Genomic DNA, 22606 nt, shown 5'->3' on the forward strand with positions numbered 1-22606 from the left:
TCCGGATTTTTTTGCATGGCAACATGTGATATGTGAGGAGTATTTTCCTGCAGAAACAAAATACCTTTAGACAACTTTCTGTGTCTTTTAGGATCCATAATTTTTCTTTGTAGGGTGACCAGTAACGTCGAATAGTATTCCACAGTTATTGTTCAACTCTTTAACAGAAAATCAATCATGATCATTCCAGACATACCGAGACAGGAACTTTTCCAACAGATTTCTGAACACGGAAATTTTTTGTCTTCGAAAAACCAGAGTGTAACATTTCCACCCGTTGCTGCTTTGTTTCGGGGTCGTAGAAATGTAACCAAGTTCCACAAACAGTAATAACATGTCCAAGAAGTTTACATCATGATAAGAACTGCATCAATATTAACGGGGGGTGGACACAGAAATAAAGTAGGCTAAAACGTCAATTTCTGTATCTTCAGATATTACAAAACGTTTTTTAGTTCTCCTCTTCTCAAAATCTTTTTCATTGTTCCTGAATCGACGTTGAAGCACAGCAAAAAACGCCGATTAGGTAATTAACGATCGGGAAACGAATTGTTGTAGTATTGGAATACTCTTGCGCTATTTTTCTGACAAACCAATTGGGATTCTAACATATCACATTTTTCTGAACGGTTTCTGCAGTTGATTCAGTGGGATGCCCACTGCACCCCTGAAGAAAAGGCAGGAAACAACTCCACAAACACGTACTCTGGGGTGGGAGTCGGAATAATGAATAATATTCCGGAGAGGTGCCTATGACATGATTCAGGTTGAGGTGAAAACAAGTTACCCTTGACCTTACCGTAACCCAGCTAATGCCGTGCTAAGAAATGAAGTAAAACCATCAGGCACCTGTGCAACATCTTCGATTTGGAAGATTCGTCGCAAGTTATTTCCCACTATGAAAAACAGAAATTAATTTAATTTGGTCGATATGACCGACCGATAGACCAGTTTTGGAGTACTTGCCCCATCATCAGTACCGGTTATGGTCTCTTCAGAACGGAGTAAACCGTCTGAGTGTCACGACCAAACAAATATAATTCTAGCTAGTCATGGACGGCGGGTTGGATGTCCTTGTTCATCTTTCACTGTCTGAACCACTGTGCATGCTGTTTTCGGCGAGTGCATTGTCTTGGGATGTGTGGGTTGAGCAACCGGCCATCGGATGTCTGCTTCCACGTAGCCCCGCTGAAATCAGGACTGACAGAATCACTTGTGGTCCTGTTATTCCCTAAATGAATGGCATCCCAACGATGGCTCAATCCTAAGGTGTGTGTATCCGTGCCGAGAGGATGAATGACACTGAGCCTATCAGCTGTCTCTACGGAACCTTCGAGATACCGGGCGCCCTCTCGTCGTAGCATCGCCTTGTTACGGTAATGCGGGGATCTGCCGTGATTGACCTTCATTCCGTAGCTACTCGTGGGACTTTTATGGACAGAGTAAACTTAAAAATTCTTTCTGACGCTGAGTCTATAGAGGAGATGGATGTCGAGCTCACGACTCTAACTGACCTCCCTTTAAACTTAGATCAGGAGCGAGTCTACAGAGGAGATGGATGTCGAGTTTACGACTCCAATGAACCTCCCTGTAAATTTAATTCAGGAGCGAGTCTACAGAGGAGATGGATGTCGAGTTTACGAGTCCAAATGACCTCTCTGTGAATTTAGTTCAAGAGCGAGAGCTGCGGCGTTCGCAGAATCTCTCTCAGGTGGGGGAACAAACCCCCCATGAGCAGGTTAGCAAGCGTTTGTGCTCAAGTGATGATTCACCAAAACCAGAGGCAAAAAAGCCCTGCAGGGCTGAATCTAAGACATTGTCAGGTGTAGATGACGTACAAAAACCCTCATATGGGAAGGTTGTCGTGGGTATCAATGTGGGAATCTTGCAACTTGACTACCCGACTACCTCATTAACAGAGCATATACTTTGTGCCTGCCCCGCTGGGGACCGAACAGGTCTTTAGAGTTCGGCAGAGCCGTACTCGTACGTAACCCGCAAAGGTTACGGTGGAGGGTCGAATAGACCCACTCACTTTGGACCTTACCTAACCTAACCTAGTCATGGACTCTTTCTGCAGCGGTATTAGCTGGGTTAGTTGTTGTTTTTCAGTCGGGTATCTTCCACACGCACCTACAAAGTTATATGTGTGTATAGAGTGGGGTACCCTGAATAGGCCAGGAAACAATATGATTTCATATAAGGTACCTGACTATAACCGTTCTTGAATTATTGATGTTTTTATGAAAATGCTAGGTACATTTGGAAACCAAATAACGTCGAAATATACTTATGTATATTTCGCACAGGCACCGCTCTAAGAACGGTGCCTGTGCGAATGTTATTGCTATATTAGAACTTTAAAGATTATGTAGCGACGAAACATATTTTCAATATGAAGACGATTTCTATCAACAAGAATTTGGCATGACTATGACTTCCCCTGTATTACCTAAGTAACGTATATATGAAACATTCTGAAGAATATTTTGTTGAGACTTACCCTAACGGTCCCAAAGTTAGGTGAAGATATGTTGACGATATATTTGCTGTTTGGAATAAAAACTATGATGATCCGAATACTTTTTTAAATTACATCAACGATCAGGAACCGACCATAAGGGTCACAATAGAGGTAGAACAAGATAGTCAACTCCTTCTTCACTACACATGAAATAATCGTGCGAGTGGTCAAAAAGTAAAATAAATTGTCTTTGTAACAGAGCAAAAACGATATGCAATTCAAATGAAAGTTTTATTGAAGAAACATCATTGACAATAAAAGCGAGTATGTTTTAGACCATACGACTGAAGTAAATCTTCTTTAGCTCGATCTATATACAGCGTAATTCAAATTCGACCCCCACCATTGGGATCTTCTAAATTACAGGAGATACGTCGAAGCTTAAATTGGAGCAACGTTGTGTTTTTTGTGCTTGAAAAAATACTCTTCTGAATATTTCCGGAAACATCCGGAGAAAACTAATAATCGGAATTTTGGTTTCATTTTTTAAGCGTTATTTGACAACATAGCTCAAAACCAAAAACACAGTTTCATTGATACTTTTTTTCAGCTATACCTTTTCATGTTCAGTTTTATTATCCAACGTTTCGTCTTCTGGCAATCACCATCAACTTTTTTTTTATTATGGGCGCCATAGAGTTTCAAAAGAGTATTTTGTTAAGCACAAAAAACGCAACTTTGCGTCAATTTAGGCTTTGACGTATCTCTCCTATAATTAGGAGATCACAATGGTGGGGGTAGAATTTGAAATACCCTGTACATACATACATGTATAATATACACATGTATATACATATAATAATTTTCTACAAATATTTGAATTTACTGCGGCTGATTGCAAGACCAAGACAATAGGCTTATGTTATGAGAAATAAGATACATAATATGTTTCCAAATGAAAATTAGAAAGATATCTAGAGAAAACCGCATCGATAGTTGTTCTATATCTTGTGGTAGGCTCATTCTGATTATTATTCATTTGTGATTATAATTTATCTTGTAGAAAGTTCACCAAGAGTTTTCAATTTTCTCTTGAAGATTCATCATTTTTAACAACACACTAGACAACGAATAAACTATTTTAAATCTAAAACTGATAAACACTATTTTGAGTTATTCAACAAATGTCATATGACAATAAAATATTTTGCTTATGAAGTTCAGTTCAATTGTTTCCACAGTACCCTTAGTTTAATTTCGTTGTAATTTTTCGAAATTAGTAAATCAAAGTTTAACTGTTTGAAAAGTGCAGTAAAGAATAAATTATTGACTTTTCATTGATATTGTTTTTTAATTATGCTCATGTATCAAGCTATTTCGCAAAAAGTAGAAATAAAGTGAAATATTTATCTGTTTTTAAAAACTGTATCAACTTTGCATCATTTTTGGCATGATTTTTTCTGATGTTTTAAATTTTTGCGAAATAAGTTGTATTTAGAATTGCAATTGGTAATAAAAATGCGTTGGAAAGATAAGTTAGGCATAAAGCACTAACTTTATTGAGGTTTGGCTAAATTTGAGAAATCAGCAAATGTCAAATTTTCGAAAAACTGTAAAAAAACTAAATTTGTACTAGAGAGCTAAAAATTGATATATGGGTAAAAAATGAAAAAACAATCATCTTTTCTCTTTATCGATTTTCGAAATTTCGAGCAATAACTGCTTTTCTGAACATTTTTTGGAAAAAATGTCAAATTTGACAGGGAAGAAAAATCACTTGATCGGTCATATGCATGTCATTTGGAATCATTTTTAAAGCACAACCTAATGGAGATATCAAAAGTTGCTTGAAGAGATGAACAAAAAAAATCCCATTTGATGCGGACTTTATGTGTGACACTGTATAACCAAAAAGCAGATCCGTACATTTTTTAACATTTTTATTGAAAAAATGTTGATTATTGAAGTGAAAAGTGTCAAGGAAGGAGGAATAAGGTGTATAGGTGATCTAGTAAATAAATGCTTGTGTTTTTAAAGAGTGTATCTTGTGAAAAAGAAGGCTGTTGCCTTTTTCTGAACTTTGAAGGGCCGTAACTTTGTTAATAAAAGAGAGCGCTTCTCTTTTCTTTCGGATTCGTAATCTACGCATCAAAATACGTAAGAATACTCAAAAATTTTTTCAAAATCGCCGAGTGACCTCAAGACGATTATTTACCTAGAAATATGTATATTATTATTAGAACTTCTTACCAAACAAAAAATACACTGTGATCTATACTCAGACTTTACAAAATCCAACAACACAGAAAAGAAAAACAAAAAGTTGCATTTATGAAATATTTTATTTTTGTGCAATGAAAAAACTACGTATAAACTTGAATTTTTCCATTTCTGAAGACATAGACAGATTTTAGCGTCCGAGCGTTAAGATAAGTACCTATTGTATAATTTCTTAGCTCTTTTGATAATAATCAATGATTTTTCTCCACAAGGATTACTTTTATTCAATCATAAAAAATGTTCAACCAACTCATTTATTGGACATGTTATAAACAAATAACAATTGGTGCTTTACATAATGACAATTCAAATCATGTGATTTTTGTGATTGCCCAGGTCTTAAGTAAGAATAAACTATTTTCGAAATAGAAATACCGTAAAATGAAATTTCAACAAACTCATCAAATGTTCATGTAATGAACTAATTACCTATTTCTACATTAGAAAACAGATTGAGAAAAAATGAAGAATTTAATTCTTTTTGGTCATTAGGTAAATTTTAGAATTCTCAAAGCTATAAATTTATAAGCTTTTAAAATATTGAGTTTCAAAATTTCCTCTTCAAAATCTAATACTTTAGGTTAAACTCATGCTCCTCTGTCAAAAAATGGTTTTCAAATGTATGATTGTTTTCATGTTCAAGAAACGACTCCTATGTTCTCTAATTCTTTGGAAAAAGATACTCCCCGTTTGGCCAATATAAAGTTGTGGGGCAAAAACCACAAGTCAACTCATATATTCAGTATCTATCCGATACTGAAGTTTTGTCTTCATTCCATTCAATGAATCTGCTCAAGTTACTATTCGTTCTCTAAGCTACGTCCAGGTCTTTTCTTTCAAAAAAATGAGCGATGTTATTCGTGGATTCACCAAAGTATGTCAATGTCCTGTGATGCTCATTATCGTTATCATAAGTGGGATAGACTTGACAGTTGTTTGATGAAATTCAGTTTTTTCTGAAAATTAAGCAATGGAATATTCAATAGTCTGTTGAGCATATGCTACTAGATTATGTTGATAGGTTTGTGTTGATGATGTATGTGTGTCAATATTCGTACGAGATATACAACTTTATTGTATAAGTTTGATAATGTCCGTATAGGACGAAACTGCAGTAACGTTAGTTACAAATAAAAGTGGTGAAAAACATAGAAAGTTTCATTTTTTTTTTCATTATGATTTCTCACCACGTAGTAACGGCTACATTCATCAATTTATTGAAAAAGATTAAGCTTGAAAATATATTGAACAGAGTAACACGTGTTATGTGATTTACACTATTTTCATAAGATGAAATTGGTCGATAATTGATAAAAATCCATGATACACGTATTAAATAACACTTTATTATGAGATATCCAAAAAACATTATAGCGAACCGTATTAAGCGTTTCACTTTACAGTAGCTTCTTCAGGCGGTTTCTAAAATGCTTGTGAAAATCTCGTAATAAAGTGTTACTTGAAACCATATTTCCAAGTTTCCATTGTCATTTTCAAATTGCGTGCTTTCATTCTTTTCTGGTTTCCCATTCTTTGTTCATTAATGGAAAAACGTTGAGACGTTTTTCTCAAGTCACACATTCACTCTCAAGTTACACATTCATTTCAATGAATAGTTGTCAATTCAGTTCACTTACAATTACTGCAGTGAAGTGACGAGTTAAATAATGATCACCCTTCACACATAAAAACTCACCACCGCATCAGGTTGAAGAATATTGATAAATTCCTGGGAAATATTCCAAGTGAACAGATTGTACCACACAGTGCCGACGTACGTGTCTCCGGCATTCAAAAACAGCACCGGGGGCCCTTTGTTTTCCTGGGCTAGTTTACGATATCTGCGGACTTCGTGGGCCACTCTGGCGAACCCCCCAACACACGATCTGTTCTTATTCTCCGGTTTGCACGTCCCCGAATTGGGTTCGGTCTCTTCGAATCTAGAGTGCATATCATTATTGTGGAGAATGAGGAGATCAAAATCACAAAGCACAGCTCCCAGTGAGGACAGTAGCACGAAACCAACTAAGAGCAAGTTCGACATTAGTAACTGAAGACCGACGCAAATGGTTTGGTAAGCGTGGGGCACCGGGTGCAGCGGCCAGACCAGTTTGAATGACGCTCAAAAGTACACTACACGGAAAAATCATTCATTGTAGATTTGCGAGAAGTTCATTGAATTTTAGTAGCCCATTTATCAGCTCCAAGTCACTCAGAGTTTTGTGTTCGGGATTTGTTTACAATACCCGGTCAGTGGGGATTTAATTTTATCATCGGAATATGAAATGTGATAGGCACATGTCGAGACATTGGATAATTTAGTGCAAGTTTCAAACAGTTGAAATAAGTTTTTTTTAGATTTTAATGATTTCAATTCGCTATTCTCCAAAATTACTAAAGCACAAATAGCTCGTATTAATAAACTATCAGGGCAGAAGCCAATGCCGTACTCATGATTTTGGGGTACCGTAATTAACAGGATCGGCAAATGAAATCGAAACAAGACTGACTTTTCATAATTGGCTTATCAGTCGGTTGAACACTAAATAATATGTAATAAAGAAAATAACTTTTGTTCAATTTCTACTAAGTTTATTATTTGTTACGACCCGTTTCGGTTTATTAGACCATTTTCAAGTAATATTAGTTACTAGAAAAGTTTCTTTATTCTAAATTAAAAATAAATTTTTACAAAATAAATAGGTCTTTAATCGAACAAGGTGAACACTAAACATTTAGTGATGAACAAATGTGAACAAAACTTTTTGTTTGTAAGCAAACTTTCCGATTGGACTGATAAGATCTAGTTTTTATGCAAAATATCGTGTACCCTTATTTATGTCGCACAGACACGATAGTATAGTAATTAAGTCACAAAATGAATGATTGTTTCATTCGTTATTTGTCAATATTCATTATCTTCGTTACCGATCGCACATGATTATTTTTACTGATTATATGTATTATTGAAGCCAAATAATAATAATAATAATAATAATTTATAAAAATTATTGGCAAACCGCGGAACACGTGTTTCTGGCTATTGGCCAATAGCTTACATATAGATAAATACATATTTATTCTCAAAAAAACAGACATTATTTATATATTTGGTGAATGTTTGAATGAATATACAACAAAAATATTTATGTAATTACATTAATATTGCAGATTTTTTTTTAACTAAACAACATATACACACAAAGCATTAAGCTTGACAGCAGATATAGTTGTTTTCTTTTTCTATTTCCCTATATATATATATATATATATATATATATATATATACATATATTTCAATATTAAATTCTACAAAAAAGATTTGAAGCTTTATATCTTCTATTAATTATCTGCGAGCGCTTTCGACAGTTGGTAGTACTGTCATCTTCTAGGCACTCCTCAAACAGTTTGAGATCTTGTTGTGTTTTGATTTGTACTTGTTCCTCGATAAGTGATTCATGACTGTTGAATTTATGGATGTTCAAGTTTTCCCAAATGTCCATGCGGTTTCTCTTGTTGATTTGTTTTATTAGTTTTATGTTCTCTGGTGGGGAGAAATTATGTTTGTTTTGTATGGCATGTGTTGCAAGGTTTGATTTATATACTGTTGGATTTATGTATGCATTTTTGTGCTCATTGTACCTTTGGATCAGTTTTTTCTTGGTTTGGCCGATATAGAATTTGTTGCAGTCCGAGCATTGTATACTGTATATCCCGTTTTGGTCTTTGTCTTCTTCTTTTTCATAGTTGTTTATTTTTTTTGTTATCTTCGTGTTCGGCTTGTATGTGATGTTGATGTTCAGTGGTTTGAAGATGTTTGTTAGTTTTCTAGTTTATCTATTATCTTTTGAGTGTATCCGTTTTCGTTCGCTATTTGGTATATGATTTTCCGTTCTTTATTTCGGGCTTCATTGCTGAGTGGTATTCTCAACATTCTATATATGAATGCGTTATAGGCAGCCATTTTGTGTGATGGTGAATGGTTTGAACTTGCGGGTATGGTGGAGCTTGTTTGTGTAGGTTTCCTGTATATTGCCATTTGAAATTGTGTTTTGTTGTGGTTATATCCTATGGTTATGTCCAGGTAGTTAAGTTTTGAGTTGTGTTCTTCCTCAATGCTGAAACATAGTTTTTGATTTATTTCGTTAATTTATTTTGTTATTTGTTCTATTCTTATTCCACTGTTTTGTGATATGTACAGTCCATCGTCAACGTATCTGAACCATTCTCCTTTTTCATCATGTGTTTTTATTATTGTTAAGATTTTCTCATCTATGGTTTGCAGGTATATTTCGGATATAATGCTAGATAGTGGGAATCCCATCGCTAGTCCATCTGTTTGTTTATAAATTTTCCCTTCAGATTCGAAATAATTTTGATTAAGTATTGTATTTAGACTGTGTTCCATTTGGTTGATGTAGGTTTTGTCTATGTTTTGGTGTTTTAGTTTCTCAGATATGATGTTTATACTTTCGTTGACTGGTATGTTGGAGTACATGTTTTTATATCGAACGAGAACAGTTTAGTGTTCGGACTGACATTTGTCGTAGAGATTCTGTCTGTGAGTTCCATTGTATTTTTGATGCTGTGGTCGTTGTTCCTGATGATTTTGTTTTTCAGTTCGTCGGCTATGATTTTTGAAATTTTGTATGAAGATGCTCTGGTGAAATTGACAACCGGTCTTATAGGTTCATTTTCCTTATGTATCTTTATCTGTGCGTTGAGTTTTGGTGCTTTTGGGTTGTTGACTGTGTATCTGTTCAATGCTTTGTTGTTAAAGATCTGTTTGTTGGATTTTATCAGGCTATTAATTTGTCTTTCATATTTTGTGGTTGGATCGTGATTCATCGTGCTAAAATCGTTTTTTGTTATATATTTGTTCACTTTTATACTTAATTCCTGTTTTTCAATAATAACTGTGGCGTCACTTTTTTCGGCTTTAACTGCTGTGAGGTTGTTGGAGATCAACATAAATCCAACAGTATATAAATCAAACCTTGCAACACACGCCATACAAAACAAACATAATTTCCCCCCACCAGAGAACATAAAACTAATAAAACAAATCAACAAGGGAAACCGCATGGACATTTGGGAAAACTTGAACATCCATAAATTCAACAGTCATAAATCACTTATCGAGGAACAAGTACAAATCAAAACACAACAAGATATCACATTCAATATATTAAACAAAACCATACACATTCCTAGAGAAGATTAAACACGAAGAAGAGTACCTGACGCAGAACAAATACAGGCAAATTTACCTAAAGTACCTGAAATACCTGAGTTAAGACGCTCTGACCGTATAAAGAGACAGACAACAGGATGAACAGTGCAGTTTGAGGAGTGCCAGAAGATGACAGTACTACCAACTGTCGAAAGCGCTCGCAGATAATTAATAGAAATAAACCTTCAAATCCTTTTTGTAGAATTCAATATTGAAATACTCAAAGTAAAGGAAAATTAATTGCATCAATCAAATATATATATATATATACATATATATATATATATATATATATATATATATATATATATATATATATATATATATATATATATATATATATATAAATATATATCAAAAATGAAACAATTAGTGGACACAACACTCCAAAAGTGTTGGAACCACAAATGTGCGGTTGGCTCCTGTTGTTGACTCCGTGCATATGTGTTGTTTCCTGCTTTCGGCAAACGAGTTACTGCTTCGCTTCGAGAGGTGTAACTGATGTTAGGTTCTTCTTGTGGTGTTTTTATATGGTTTCGCTTGCATAAGTTGTATGGATTTGTTACCTATTTTTCCACCTGAGGGTTGTTGATGGCTTTTGGCAGTTCTCCTACCTGTTTTTCTACCTGAGGGTTGTTAATGGCTTCTGGCAGTTCTCCTACCTGCGATGGTTCATTATCAATTTGTGGTTGTCTTTGGGGTTTGTTTTCAATTATTGTTTTCCAAATCCTTGGGATGTTTAGTGAGTCATCCCTTTTGTTGATGAGGCCTTGCTTTTTGATTTCGATAGCTTCCCTGATCTGTCGAATTCTTGGGTTTTGCACCTGTGCTATCTGTTTTGTGGACTTAAAATTAATCTTGTGACCTGTTTGTAGATGGTGTTGAAAGAGGGCAGAGGAGGTTTGTTTTGTTCTTATCGAGCAACACATCATATTCTACCATCCGTGAAAACCTACATTGTAATATATATATATATATATATATATATATATATATATATATATATATATATATAATATATATATATATATATATATATATATATATATATATATATATATATATATATATATATATATATATATATATATATATATATATATATGGGACTATGCTGAACTGGTTTTTCGGATATTTTATCCGTGTATGTGATATTATCTTTAATTTCACCAACGTTTCGACAAACTCTCATTTGACATTATCTAGGTGTGCTGTTACGTGTTCGCAAGTCGGTTAACTCTGCTCGACCCACTTCTTACTATACTGGTAAAATGGTATTTGTTACGTGTTCGGAGGTAGAATGTCCATAAACGCTCTACTACCTACTACTTAATTGTTGTTGAATTTTACCCGAGTTCTTCTTCTTCTAAGTTAACCTTAAATGGCTTTCGAAGAATATTTTGGAGCATCTTTTATTCCAAAAGTTTTATCAAATGAAGGTTTTTAAGTTACTCTCTGAAATCTTCAAATACTTTAGCATCGTGATTGCTATTGAACCCAACATTGGTCATCATATTCAGTGTTTTTAGACATACATTGGGGCTTGCAGCCCCTCTAAGTACCGGCGACCTGGGCGGCCACTGCTGAAACCTCCCCTAAAGCCGGTCCCCAAAATTTAGAATCCATTCCATGAAATCATTTGAATCATTAAATGAATGAAACTTTCGAAAATACTGTGGGCTATTCGACTAGTCTCCATTTCTATATCTACCGACTTGGAAATGTTATCTGTGAAAATTCGGACAGAGTTGTAGCAGAATTTGACGATGAGCCATTTCACTGAAACCAGATTAGGTGGTTTGAAGTGAAAATTTTGGTTTGCATATGAAGTAAATACCTATAATCTATACCGTTTTCATCAAATATCAGATGCAATTGGCAGATACTTGATGAAAATCCATATCACTTCGTGAAATATTCACGAAATAATTTACAAAACTCCAACAAGAGAGAAGTATCACTTTTTAGGCAGTTTTCAGAACTGCTTTTTGTAAATTCCATCATCCTTTTCTCCATATTTTGATTATTGTTTTCATTTTTTTTTGTAGTTTCCCGAAATGATATTGTCAACACAATATCATGAATACGTATTTTGTATCTTAGTGAGTAGTTTTCAGTTCAGTTCTCTAATAATTTTCTGAAATAATCTGCAATTAAGTCTGAAACATTTTGAATTCGTATAAAAACTCACCACCGCATCAGGTTGAAGAATATTGATGGACTGCTGGGAAATATTCCAAGTAAACAGATTGTACCACACAGTACCGACGTACGTGTCTCCGGCATTCAAAAATAGCACCGGAGGCCCTTTGTTTTCCTGGGCCAGTTTACGATATCTGCGGACTTCGTGGACCACTCTGGCGAACCCCCCAACACATGATCTGTTCTTGTTCTCCGGTTTGCACGTCCCCGAATTGGGTTCGGTCTCTTCGAATCTAGAGTGCATATCATTGTTGTGGAGAATGAGGAGATCGAAATCACAAAGCGCAGCCCCCAATAAGGGCACTAGAACGAACCCAAATAAGAACAAATTCGACATCGGTTGATTCTGAAGACCGACGAAAATGGTTTGGGAAGGCGTGGAGCACCGAGTGTAGCGACCAGACCAGTTTGAATGGCAGTCAAAACTAAACTACACGCAAAAATCATTCATTGTAGATTCGCGGGAACTTCATTAAATTTTATTGGCCCATTTATCAGCTTCAAGTCGTTAAGAGTTTTGTGTTCGGGATTTGTTTATAATACCCAGTCGGAGTTTTGTTAGGGATTCGATTTTATTATCTGAATATGATATGTCATCACAAAGATTAAATTGCTCATGAAAAATTTCAAGACGTTACACAATATAATGAATACTCTGAATAGTTCTCAAAAAATCTACGATTCTCAAGATTTTCATCCGCTCTTTCGCAAAATCACCAGAGCACAAATAGCACGTATCAATGAAGTATTAGAGCAAATATCAGTGCCGTACCCATGAGTTTGAAGAGCCGCAATTAACTGGATCGGCAAATGAATACCACACAAGACTGGCTGCACCAGTAGCACTAATTATAATAATATAGTAACAAGATAGGGAATTGTTTCATTCATTTTTTCTAATATTCATATCTATATTTGAGCGTATCAATTTTATACATCGAAATTTAACTGTTTATAGAAAATGAAATGTAGTCAAGATGTACTTAAATCGATTGTAAAAAATACCCTTATGCTATATTTAGAGTTGTATCTACTAATGTTATTCGATATCGGCTATGAAACACTCATGATAAAGTAATACTTTTTAGGTACTTGGAATCGTGCAAATCGTTTTTATCAATTGTGTAAGGATGAATTATTTTGTTGAGAAATGTGCTAACTCGAGGAGGAGCGGCAAGAAAAACTAAACTAGAATAACAATAAATATTTCCTCACGTGCCGCTGTGAATGGATCACTTACCTACGAGTTGCAGAGTTACATACATACATACATATAGGGCCGTCTTTACCCTGGGGTTCAAGGGGTGCAGCTGGTATCTGTAGAGTAGGGAGGGTGAGTGTAGACTCACAGCACTTAGGCCACATGTGACCCATTGTACATCCTCCCGAGGTCATCGTCCATCCTGACCTTTCCAGAAAAGTGAATAGGTCACTAGGAGATATCTCCTTCATATTGGCAGGTGTAGGCCAAGACTCGCCGAACACACACTCTCTTTGGCAACCTTGAGGTGGCTCATGGTGGCCTCCGCGAAAGTTTTGGAAGGTGCAGCGATATTACTGTCGTTGTGTGGCTTCTTCAACCTTCTTGGGGTTCCGCGGAGGAGCACAAGTGAGGGACCTTTCCTGCAGGGGCAGCCGGTTCCTTGCCTTTATTCAAGACGGAGCTCTTGGCGCCCGCCGCATGAAGTACCCTTGCTATTGGAGCCCCATTCCAAGCGGTAGATTTAGGTGGACATTTCTGTTCATTCCCAGCCACCGCCTTAGTTTGAGGCGAGCACTTGTGTCCAGCCTCGAGATTGATTTTCGTTGTTTCTGTTTTTGTGTTGTTTCATTCATGTGTGTTTCCAAAAGTAGCAAGGGAAGAGTTGGTAGAGCCCCGCGTTACTAGAGGTAGGCTGATTCCAATGAGGTTTCGCCCAGTTACCCAAGTGGATCGTTCATGACCGCATATTACCCTGCGGCCATTCAGCTGTCGGCACTATTTCTTACATCTTAGCTTGGGTAGGCTGGTCCACGGTGGCCATATTGGCTTCCCGGAAAGGGCCTCCAGTCCCCTAGCCGTTCCCCTATCCGCCACCTGAGGACGTGCACGATAGGTAGCCCAACCAACGGGAAGGGGTGCAGGGGTCGCGGCGATGGGAACTGGAAATTGGCAATTTTATTCATTCTCATTGCATGTATAAAATGAAAATGTGTACCAGTCTTGTACGGCTTATCACCTCATGATACGTACTTGCCGCCTTTGGCACGTGTCATACCGCCCACTATGTGGAAGTTAAGAGCGTTCTTTGACAAAGCCGTAGCCGCTCATACTTGAAGCGAAATGGCTCCTCAATTACTGAGCGAATAGCTTTCTTTGATATAGCCGTAGCCGCCCGTTCTTGAAACGAAATAGCTTCGAAATTACTATGCGAAGAGCTTTCTTTGACATAGTCGTCCGTACTTACAGCGAAATGGCTCTCTGAATTACTACGCGAAGAGCTTTCTTTGACATAGCCGTAGCCGCCCGTATTTGAAGCGAAATGGCTCCTAAATAACTACGCGAAGAGCTTTCTTTGACATTGCCGTAACCGCCCGTTACTTGAAGCGAAATGGCTCCCAAATTATTACGCAAAGAGCTTTATTTGACATAGCCGTAGTCGCCCGTACTTGAAGCGAATTGGCTTCTAAATTACTACGCGAAGAGCTTCCTTTGACAAAGCCGTAGTCGCATGTACTTGGAGCGAAAGGGCTCCTAAATTACTACGAGTAAATTCGTTTGACTTTCCCACCGGGTGCGGTGCCTTCGTAGTGGGTGTCGGTCACTGATTGATATTCATTGACGATCTATAGAAATTGAATTGAAGCCAAAGTTTGATTGTGTTATGTTTTTTAAAATTTAAATATGAAATCAATTTTTTTTTCGAATAATCCTAGTTTTGCCAGTTCATTGCCGCTTCGACAGCCACCCTGTTGACATTGAAAACTTCTACTGAGCGAAGTGCAAAATTGCAAGTGTATGAGATATTTCAATATAACATTTTTCATGTACTTATTAACCTACTTCAATCCTTAATACATTTTACATAATTTAATCTTGACTTGACTTAGCTATCTCGAAATTGAATGAGCGATTTGAATTGCTAATGGAGCACAATCACGTTTTCTCATTTTTGAAAAACTTGGGAACCTGGACGATACTAGAGATGGGACAAAATAATCACAATGTCTCAACTTACAAGAAAAGTTAACATTCAAAAGTAGATCAGACATTGATAGGGAAGATTTATTCAATGAATTAGAATTGTTGCCGATATTTTTCCTAAATGCTGATGGAAATACATTCGATATTTTAAGTTACATGTATTCCTGTAATTGAATCTTTGTTTTTACTAATGTTTCAACATCTTTATGTACGTATGTGTATATTTAACACCTCCTCTTACAGTAGCTGAAGGCGAACGGTCCTTTTCAAAATTAAAATTATCAGAACATTATTTAAGGTCAAACATGACATGACGAGCTTGCCTATTATAAGTTTAGAATAAAAATTGATTTCGAAATAAATGACATAATTAAAATATTTGCCCGAAAGCCCGAAAAGTTGAGTTTGATTTTTACTGACCTACTAATAATAAAAGTACAAATCGATTTATAAAATGTTTATCAACTAATATATTGAGGCGCGGGATGATCACCCGCACCCCGGCGCGGAAATGCTCAAGACGGCACTGCATACATAGCAGGTAAAAAATGAAAACTTGTAATTGTAATAATGATAGAAGTTTTGTTTATAACGATTTGGGGTTGTTCTCGCCAAATCATTTCAGGTCAGTCGGTAGCCAAGCGGTTCGGTGTGGGTGCTTTGTTCACTCACTCGAATTGACTGCCGTGCTGGTCGGTGGTTCAAGCCCTAGTCTGAACGATCGATCTTCACTTGCTACCGACAACCCGTGTTAGGAATCACACGTTAAAAGGTAAGACCTCGTTAATCCTTGGCTCGCACAAGTTTCGACTTCTGAGGGTTGTCGTTCGTAGGGGTGCGACAGCTGGTTAACGGAAAAACAGATTTTAAACAGATTTTAAACAGATATTACGACATTCAACAATACTTCGTTAAATGGGAGATATTATAGTTGAGTTTTAATAATTATTTTCATCATGTGACCCTACAAAAAACTAACGAACTTGAATCGGGTGACTCCACTATTGACTTCCATAACAAGATATTTTCCTGCAGATTTGACAGAATATTATTTTCTGAACATTCATCATTCATATAATGCTGACAATCTACATTTTAATGTAGCACCATGTTCAAGGCCCAGACCCGTTTCAAGCACTCTATAAACTATACTACAAGCAAAAATCATTGTGTGTGAGTTATTTAGATAACCTGGTAGATGTGTTATGTTTGGGATATAATTTTATCATCCAAATGATGTATATCATCAACAATGAAGATTAAATTGCTCGTGATGGATATCGAGACGTTACTTAAAACAATAAACGTCTCAAGCAGCTCAAACAATATTTTCGATTCTCAAGATTTTAGTTCGCTTTTTAACAAAATCACCTAAGCACAAATAGTAATGCCAGAGAAAATGCCAGTATCCTGAGTTTGAGGGGCCGCAATTCACAGCGTATGCTAATGAAAACAATATAGAATCTATTACTTCTCAAATTTAATTTTGAGGGAAAAGTAATTTGTGTATGTTTTTACTTTCTATGTGAGGCGAGTCCCTCAAATTTCAAATGGGAAGAGGGATACCTAATATGAAAAGTTATTGGTTTATTTTCAACGATTCTTATTTCTCAAATTTGATACAGGACAAATTTCTTTAGTACCTATTTCTCTGTACACATTCTGAGTACAGTAAAATATTCAAGTGACGTATTCCTGAGAAAATTAAAAAAAGTCTATTTGAACTTGTGTCCGTAAATGCTTCGTTTCGGAGATACAAACTGTTGAAATTGAAATTTTTTGTTCGTTTTTTAAAAATAACTTTTGCAAAAAATTAGTTATTTGCACGGAATTTGGTACCCGGGATTTTTGACGAGGGAAATAATAATTTTGTATCAATTTTCATCTAGAGAGCGCTGCTTACGTTATCATTATTTTTTTCAAATTGCCCTAACTTCTTTGATAGTAAAATTTTGATAATTTTCAAGAAAAAACACAATTCCCACACCTTCTATTTCTCAAGTAAAAAAGGAACACTTTCTCAACAACGCTGAAGGTAACCGTTTTCGAGATATTTACTATTTTCTATATCGATGCTTATTACTTAGCTACTATGGCGCTAAGTGAAGTTGCTGAGAACATTACAAAAACTAAGTATATGGTGGATCTTGTCAAAATAAACAACTTTTTTCTATAAAATGTTTATTGAAAAATAATTCGTTTCCGAGATACAAATTGTTGAAATTTTCCAAAACATAGGTTTTTTTCAATTTTAGTTATTTGTATCTCGAAAATGAATGATTTTCCGATAAACATTTTAAAGAAGAAGACTGCAAATGTCATTCGATTTGAAGACGCAAAGTTTGTGAGTATATCATTTCTTAGCTATTTTTCGATAGGCAAAATTAATAAATACAACAAGTTACTGATAAATAGAATTTTTTTCATTGTGAAATATAATTTGAATTTACGCAGTAACCTATCCAGGTGACCGAAAAAGTGTGCCTTTTCTATATCTGTATAAAGTTCTCAGGTATACATTTTAATTTTTTCAGGTTGAGGAAGGAGGAAATACCCAGAAAAAGTCGATGAAAAACTAGAATGATAAATATCACTGAATATTATCCCACACCCGCCCATATAGCAATACTATGATATTTAAATTATGAAAAAGTAAAAAGATAAATCATCTGAGCATGAACCAATACATTGAGTACATGGAATTATAAATCGAAAGTTTGCCTTGTCCAAAATTACGGTTCGTAATCATAAGGTGAAGTTCAGCGAACTGTTTCCTAATCAATGCCTGTCTAATCAATTGAAGGTATTCACTCAATTTGATTCGATTTTTTTCCTGAAAAAAACCATCTTGATATAAATTGAGTCAATGACTTTTTATACTATGAAGGGAATATGTCAGTGACGTATAATTTTGTAAATATATGCAAATGGTCGAAAATATGTGCTATTTCTGCATATTCCGATTAAATTATAGAAATTGGAAACAAAATGTATGAACAGTATTTCTTTCAAAGCCTTTTTCATGCACGCTTTTGTTGCGTTGACAAAAATTTCAGCGTTTTCAAAAGACATGAAAAAGCCACTTCTGTTGAAGCATTTCTTGCTGCGTGTCTCATTTAAATAAAATTTGTTGAAATGGATCGGTCGATGAGTTGACATCTTCCCACACAAACAAGTGTGTTTTGACGGATCTATGTATAACACTTCTATACGGTGGTATAACAGTGTTTCCTAATTGCGGTAAAAATTGAAGGACGTGTTCAGGTATTGATTTTATAAAAAAAATCGCATAAACATACGGATGTTGAACCTAAAAAATTCCTGTTCTGTATCGATATTTTTTGGTGGAATTTAGAAATATTATTTATAGTGATTCATTTAGCCTTGATTTGATCAAATTTTCGGGTCCACTCGGCTCGAGACACAGTTTAATCATCACTGTTAACCAAAATATGTACGCCGCTGACGTTTCCAGTAACATTAATTTTTTCTGAAAATATTTTTTTATTCGTTGATTGGTTTTCATAGTTCGCTTCGTTTTCCATTAGACATATAATAAAAACCACTTCATTGCATATTCCTCTATCAAACATTGAATAATCGAATGAACATCATTACCGAAAATAACATTGCCAAATTTAACCAAAATCGGATAAGGGATATTCACAATATCAATACAAATGAAGTTTTTTTTCAAAAAGCCAGCCGCACGTTTGTGGTTTCAAATAATAGATCTTGTGTTCACAAGAAAACTAGCAAAATCACCACGGAGGCAGCTAAAGCTACCTGCGTGACATCCGGGTCCAGGAAATTTTACAAATATGAAGGTTATTGAAGAAGTTAATATTCGGACATAGCACTCAAGAAAGTATCAAAGCAAAGACACGTGCTATGTCCGATTATTAACTTCTGTATCTATATTAAGACACTCAATAACCTTCATATTTGTATAATTTTCTGGACCCGGATATCATGCAGGTAGCTATAGCTGCCTCCGTACTGATTTTGATGGCTTGTGGTAACCAAGTGTTGCCCATTCTTACACTTGGCTGCACCATACTGATGCTGGGGCACAAGCCCGAAACACGTGTCTATGGTTTGCCACATTCTTGAGGGCTTTGTCCGAATATCAACTTCTGTATCTATATCGAGACACTCAATAATTTATCACTTCTGAACAATGCTTCGATATCAGCGGATAGCTATTTTTTCGGATCAAAAAATTTTGCCAACAGGAGAATCGGCCTGGTATACGTAAACAAAACTATCTCAAAAAATAATCTAGTTTCATCAGAGTGGTTAAATAATTATACAAACTGGAATTGCCGGATTTCGTTTATTGACTCTACCGTCTATTCATATGATATGAAAATTAAACAAAGGAACTTTGTATGCTATTTTAGTTGTGGCGTTTCGTTCATTAGATCCAATCATCATTATCCTCTTTCAATACAGAGATCTAGTTTTTTCAACCATTCTAGTAGCCACTTTCGAAACAAATTCAACATATACATATATCTTCTGAATATTTTCAGGAAAATAAATGTGCTTATTCATATATTTTTTCAGTTTTTCTTGCAGTACACAGTACTTCCCAAAAACTATTTTTTATGGGGTATGAATGCTTATTTCTGCTGTTTTCTGGCAGATTAAATGTGCGAGGAAGCTTTTCATAGTAAGCCATGGAATTGAAGAGTATGAACGTCCATGAATAATCATTTGGTCGGTATGTATTTGTGTGGTGAAAACTATAATTGAATTGAAATAAGGAACTGAGAAAAAATTAAAATCAAACACGTTGGAATTGAGTTATCATGAACTTCCTATAGTGGAAGTTATTATTCACAATCAAATTATTGAATTTCGAAGAGATTCTTCAGTGGAAGAAAAAAAATCTTTAGAATATCACAATCAATCCAAACTAGAATGATACAGGTTAATGATTTCAAACAATGATTGAAATTGAGTAGGATGCACATAGAATCAATACGGACCTTGTAGCTATTAGTGAAACTATATTAGAAAGAATAAATATAAATTTCGACAGTTTTCATTTAGGAACGGTGAAAGATGTTTCCAAATATCAAATCCAAGATATGATAAATCAAATTGCTGAAGATATTCCTAGGAGATATGAACGCTAAGATGAACATGAAGAGTTCATTATATAAGGATGAAAGAGGAAAATCATAAAATATATACCCGATCAATTTAAGGTGTGTTTTTTGACTGATGGAAGGTTCAACACGAACAATTATCTACAACTCTGAACTAAACAGTGTGCGAAAGTTACCTTCATTGGATTCTTGACTTGGTAAAGAAATATTTTTTCACAAACTAAAACTAACGATTTGATCTTAACAAACTTTACTTAAAAAAATTTATATCACGACATGTTTCGCTATCACAGTAGCTTTTTCGTAGTCAATTCACTACGAAGATGAAATCGTTAGGTGTAGTTAGTGAAGTTACTATGGAATTTCATCAAGTAACGGCCGAATCAATCTGAAAAATAAAGACATATTTTCAACAAACTACCTCCAAATTGCGAATCCTTTCCCCCTGGTTGGTGAAACGGCTGAAAATGAGATGAAATTTCACTTACGTGAAACCCTATCATCATCAAGGACGGACTTTGAAATTTCGAAATAGGACGCTTGTCTTATTACTCCATCAGTACCTATCTGAACAATATTACAATATGAAGTACTCATTTCATTCATAACTTTACGACTTTGTCACGGATGACAGTACGTAAAGACATTCATACGCTTATTTGACACGATCCCAGCCTTAGGAATCTCATTTGAATTGAAATAGGTATATTTTCAGGAGGGATTATTTTTGGGTAAAAAGCTTTGTGGCTTTCACTTCATCATTTTTATACAAAAAATTGTCGGAAACTTCCAGAGAAAAAAAGGCAATTGAGTGAAATACCTTGGCACTGTCCTCACCAGGAAGCTAACATGGAACTCTCACCTACAGAGTGGAGCAAAAGAGAGCATATGTGGCTTATGAGCAATGTCGGAGGACAGTGGGACGCGCATGGGGTCTTGCCCCCCGTGTGGTCACCTGGATCTACACTGCAATAAGCCATTGCATACTGACAAGTAACGGCCTTCCAAAAATTATATCAAATACAGCAATTGGCTTGTTTAAACATCACAGGAGCCATGAGAACAACATCAACCGCGGCAATGGAATTAAATACTGGTCTGACCCCTCTGGACCTGTATGTTAAGGAGGTTGCGTTAATGGCCATGTTACGATTGCGCACGGCTGGTGTAAACCTCGAAGTAGGAATGGCTCAATTGAGGTTGAGCCTATGGCGAGAAGCGCTCACTGCGCAACCTCTGCTGCAGACAACCAGTGATGCAATTGAACCCAGGTTTGTGTTTAATAAACCCTACAGAATACAAATGAAACAGAACACAGAGTCAGGTGCTCCAAATGCAATACGCATATATACAGACGGTTCAAAAACCAAAGAAGGCTTAGGATGTGGAGTGTACTCCAGATCACTAAGCCCAAGGGTTAAGTGGGTAATAGGAAAAAATATCAGTGTGGTTCAAATAGAACTGTTTGGTATCTCAATCGCCACAAAAGAAATAACCCGGAGAGAAGTTCTGGCAAAAACATAACAATCTGCCCTGATAGCAGACAAGCCCTATTAGCCTTGAACAGACAACTTGTTACCTCAGGGCTAGAACTAGAGTGCCACCAAGATTTAGCCAAAGCCTCGATAGATAATAACATTATCCTGAGGTAAATTAAAGGACACGACAGGAGTGAAGGTAATCTTATTGCCGACTCTCCAGCCAAGGACGCGGCTGGACTAAGAATTTCAGGATCCAGTGGCACCTACAGCCTGATGACAATTGCGGAACTAGCCAAACGTTACACTCATGCTCAACCCCTAAAGAGATGGGATGAAATCAAAGGATGCAATCTTGCCAGGATCACCTTGGGCGACCTTGGCAAGCTGGCGCCGAAGAAATATCTGGCGATGACCTGGAAAAATCTACGCTTAACTAAGCAAACACCTCCATAATATGGGGCTAGTGCAGGATGTGTGAACAGGAAGATGAAACTGTCAGGCATGTCCAGAGTTATGGTCAATAAGAGAGTGTGTGTTCGGCGAGTCTTGGCCTACACCTGCCGATATAAAAAAGTTGTCTCCCAGTGATCTGTCCACCTTCCTGGAACAATGTACAATGGTCACATGTGGCCTAAGTGCTGTGGG

General features: G+C 36.0%; 1 protein-coding gene across 2 annotated transcripts in view; it reads right to left on the reverse strand.

The window, feature by feature from the left end:
* Positions 1–12629, reverse strand: part of LOC111517960 (protein 5NUC) — a 47528-nt gene extending 34899 nt beyond the window's left edge. Inside the window, exon 1 of one of the 2 annotated variants that reach the window (XM_074184285.1) lies at positions 12169–12629. In XM_074184285.1, coding sequence (XP_074040386.1) covers positions 12169–12516 — 348 coding nt within the window. In that variant the 5' untranslated portion in view covers positions 12517–12629. Of the gene's footprint in view, positions 1–6440; positions 6883–12168 lie in introns of those variants that run through there. The other variant, XM_074184284.1, reaches the window with a different exon arrangement.
* Between the last annotated feature and the right edge of the window lie 9977 nt (positions 12630–22606).

This window comes from Leptinotarsa decemlineata, unplaced genomic scaffold (assembly GCF_025532065.1).
Source record: "Leptinotarsa decemlineata unplaced genomic scaffold, Ldec_3_MD MMD2_tig00026354_RagTag_RagTag, whole genome shotgun sequence".
Classification (NCBI taxonomy): Eukaryota; Metazoa; Arthropoda; class Insecta; order Coleoptera; family Chrysomelidae; genus Leptinotarsa; species Leptinotarsa decemlineata.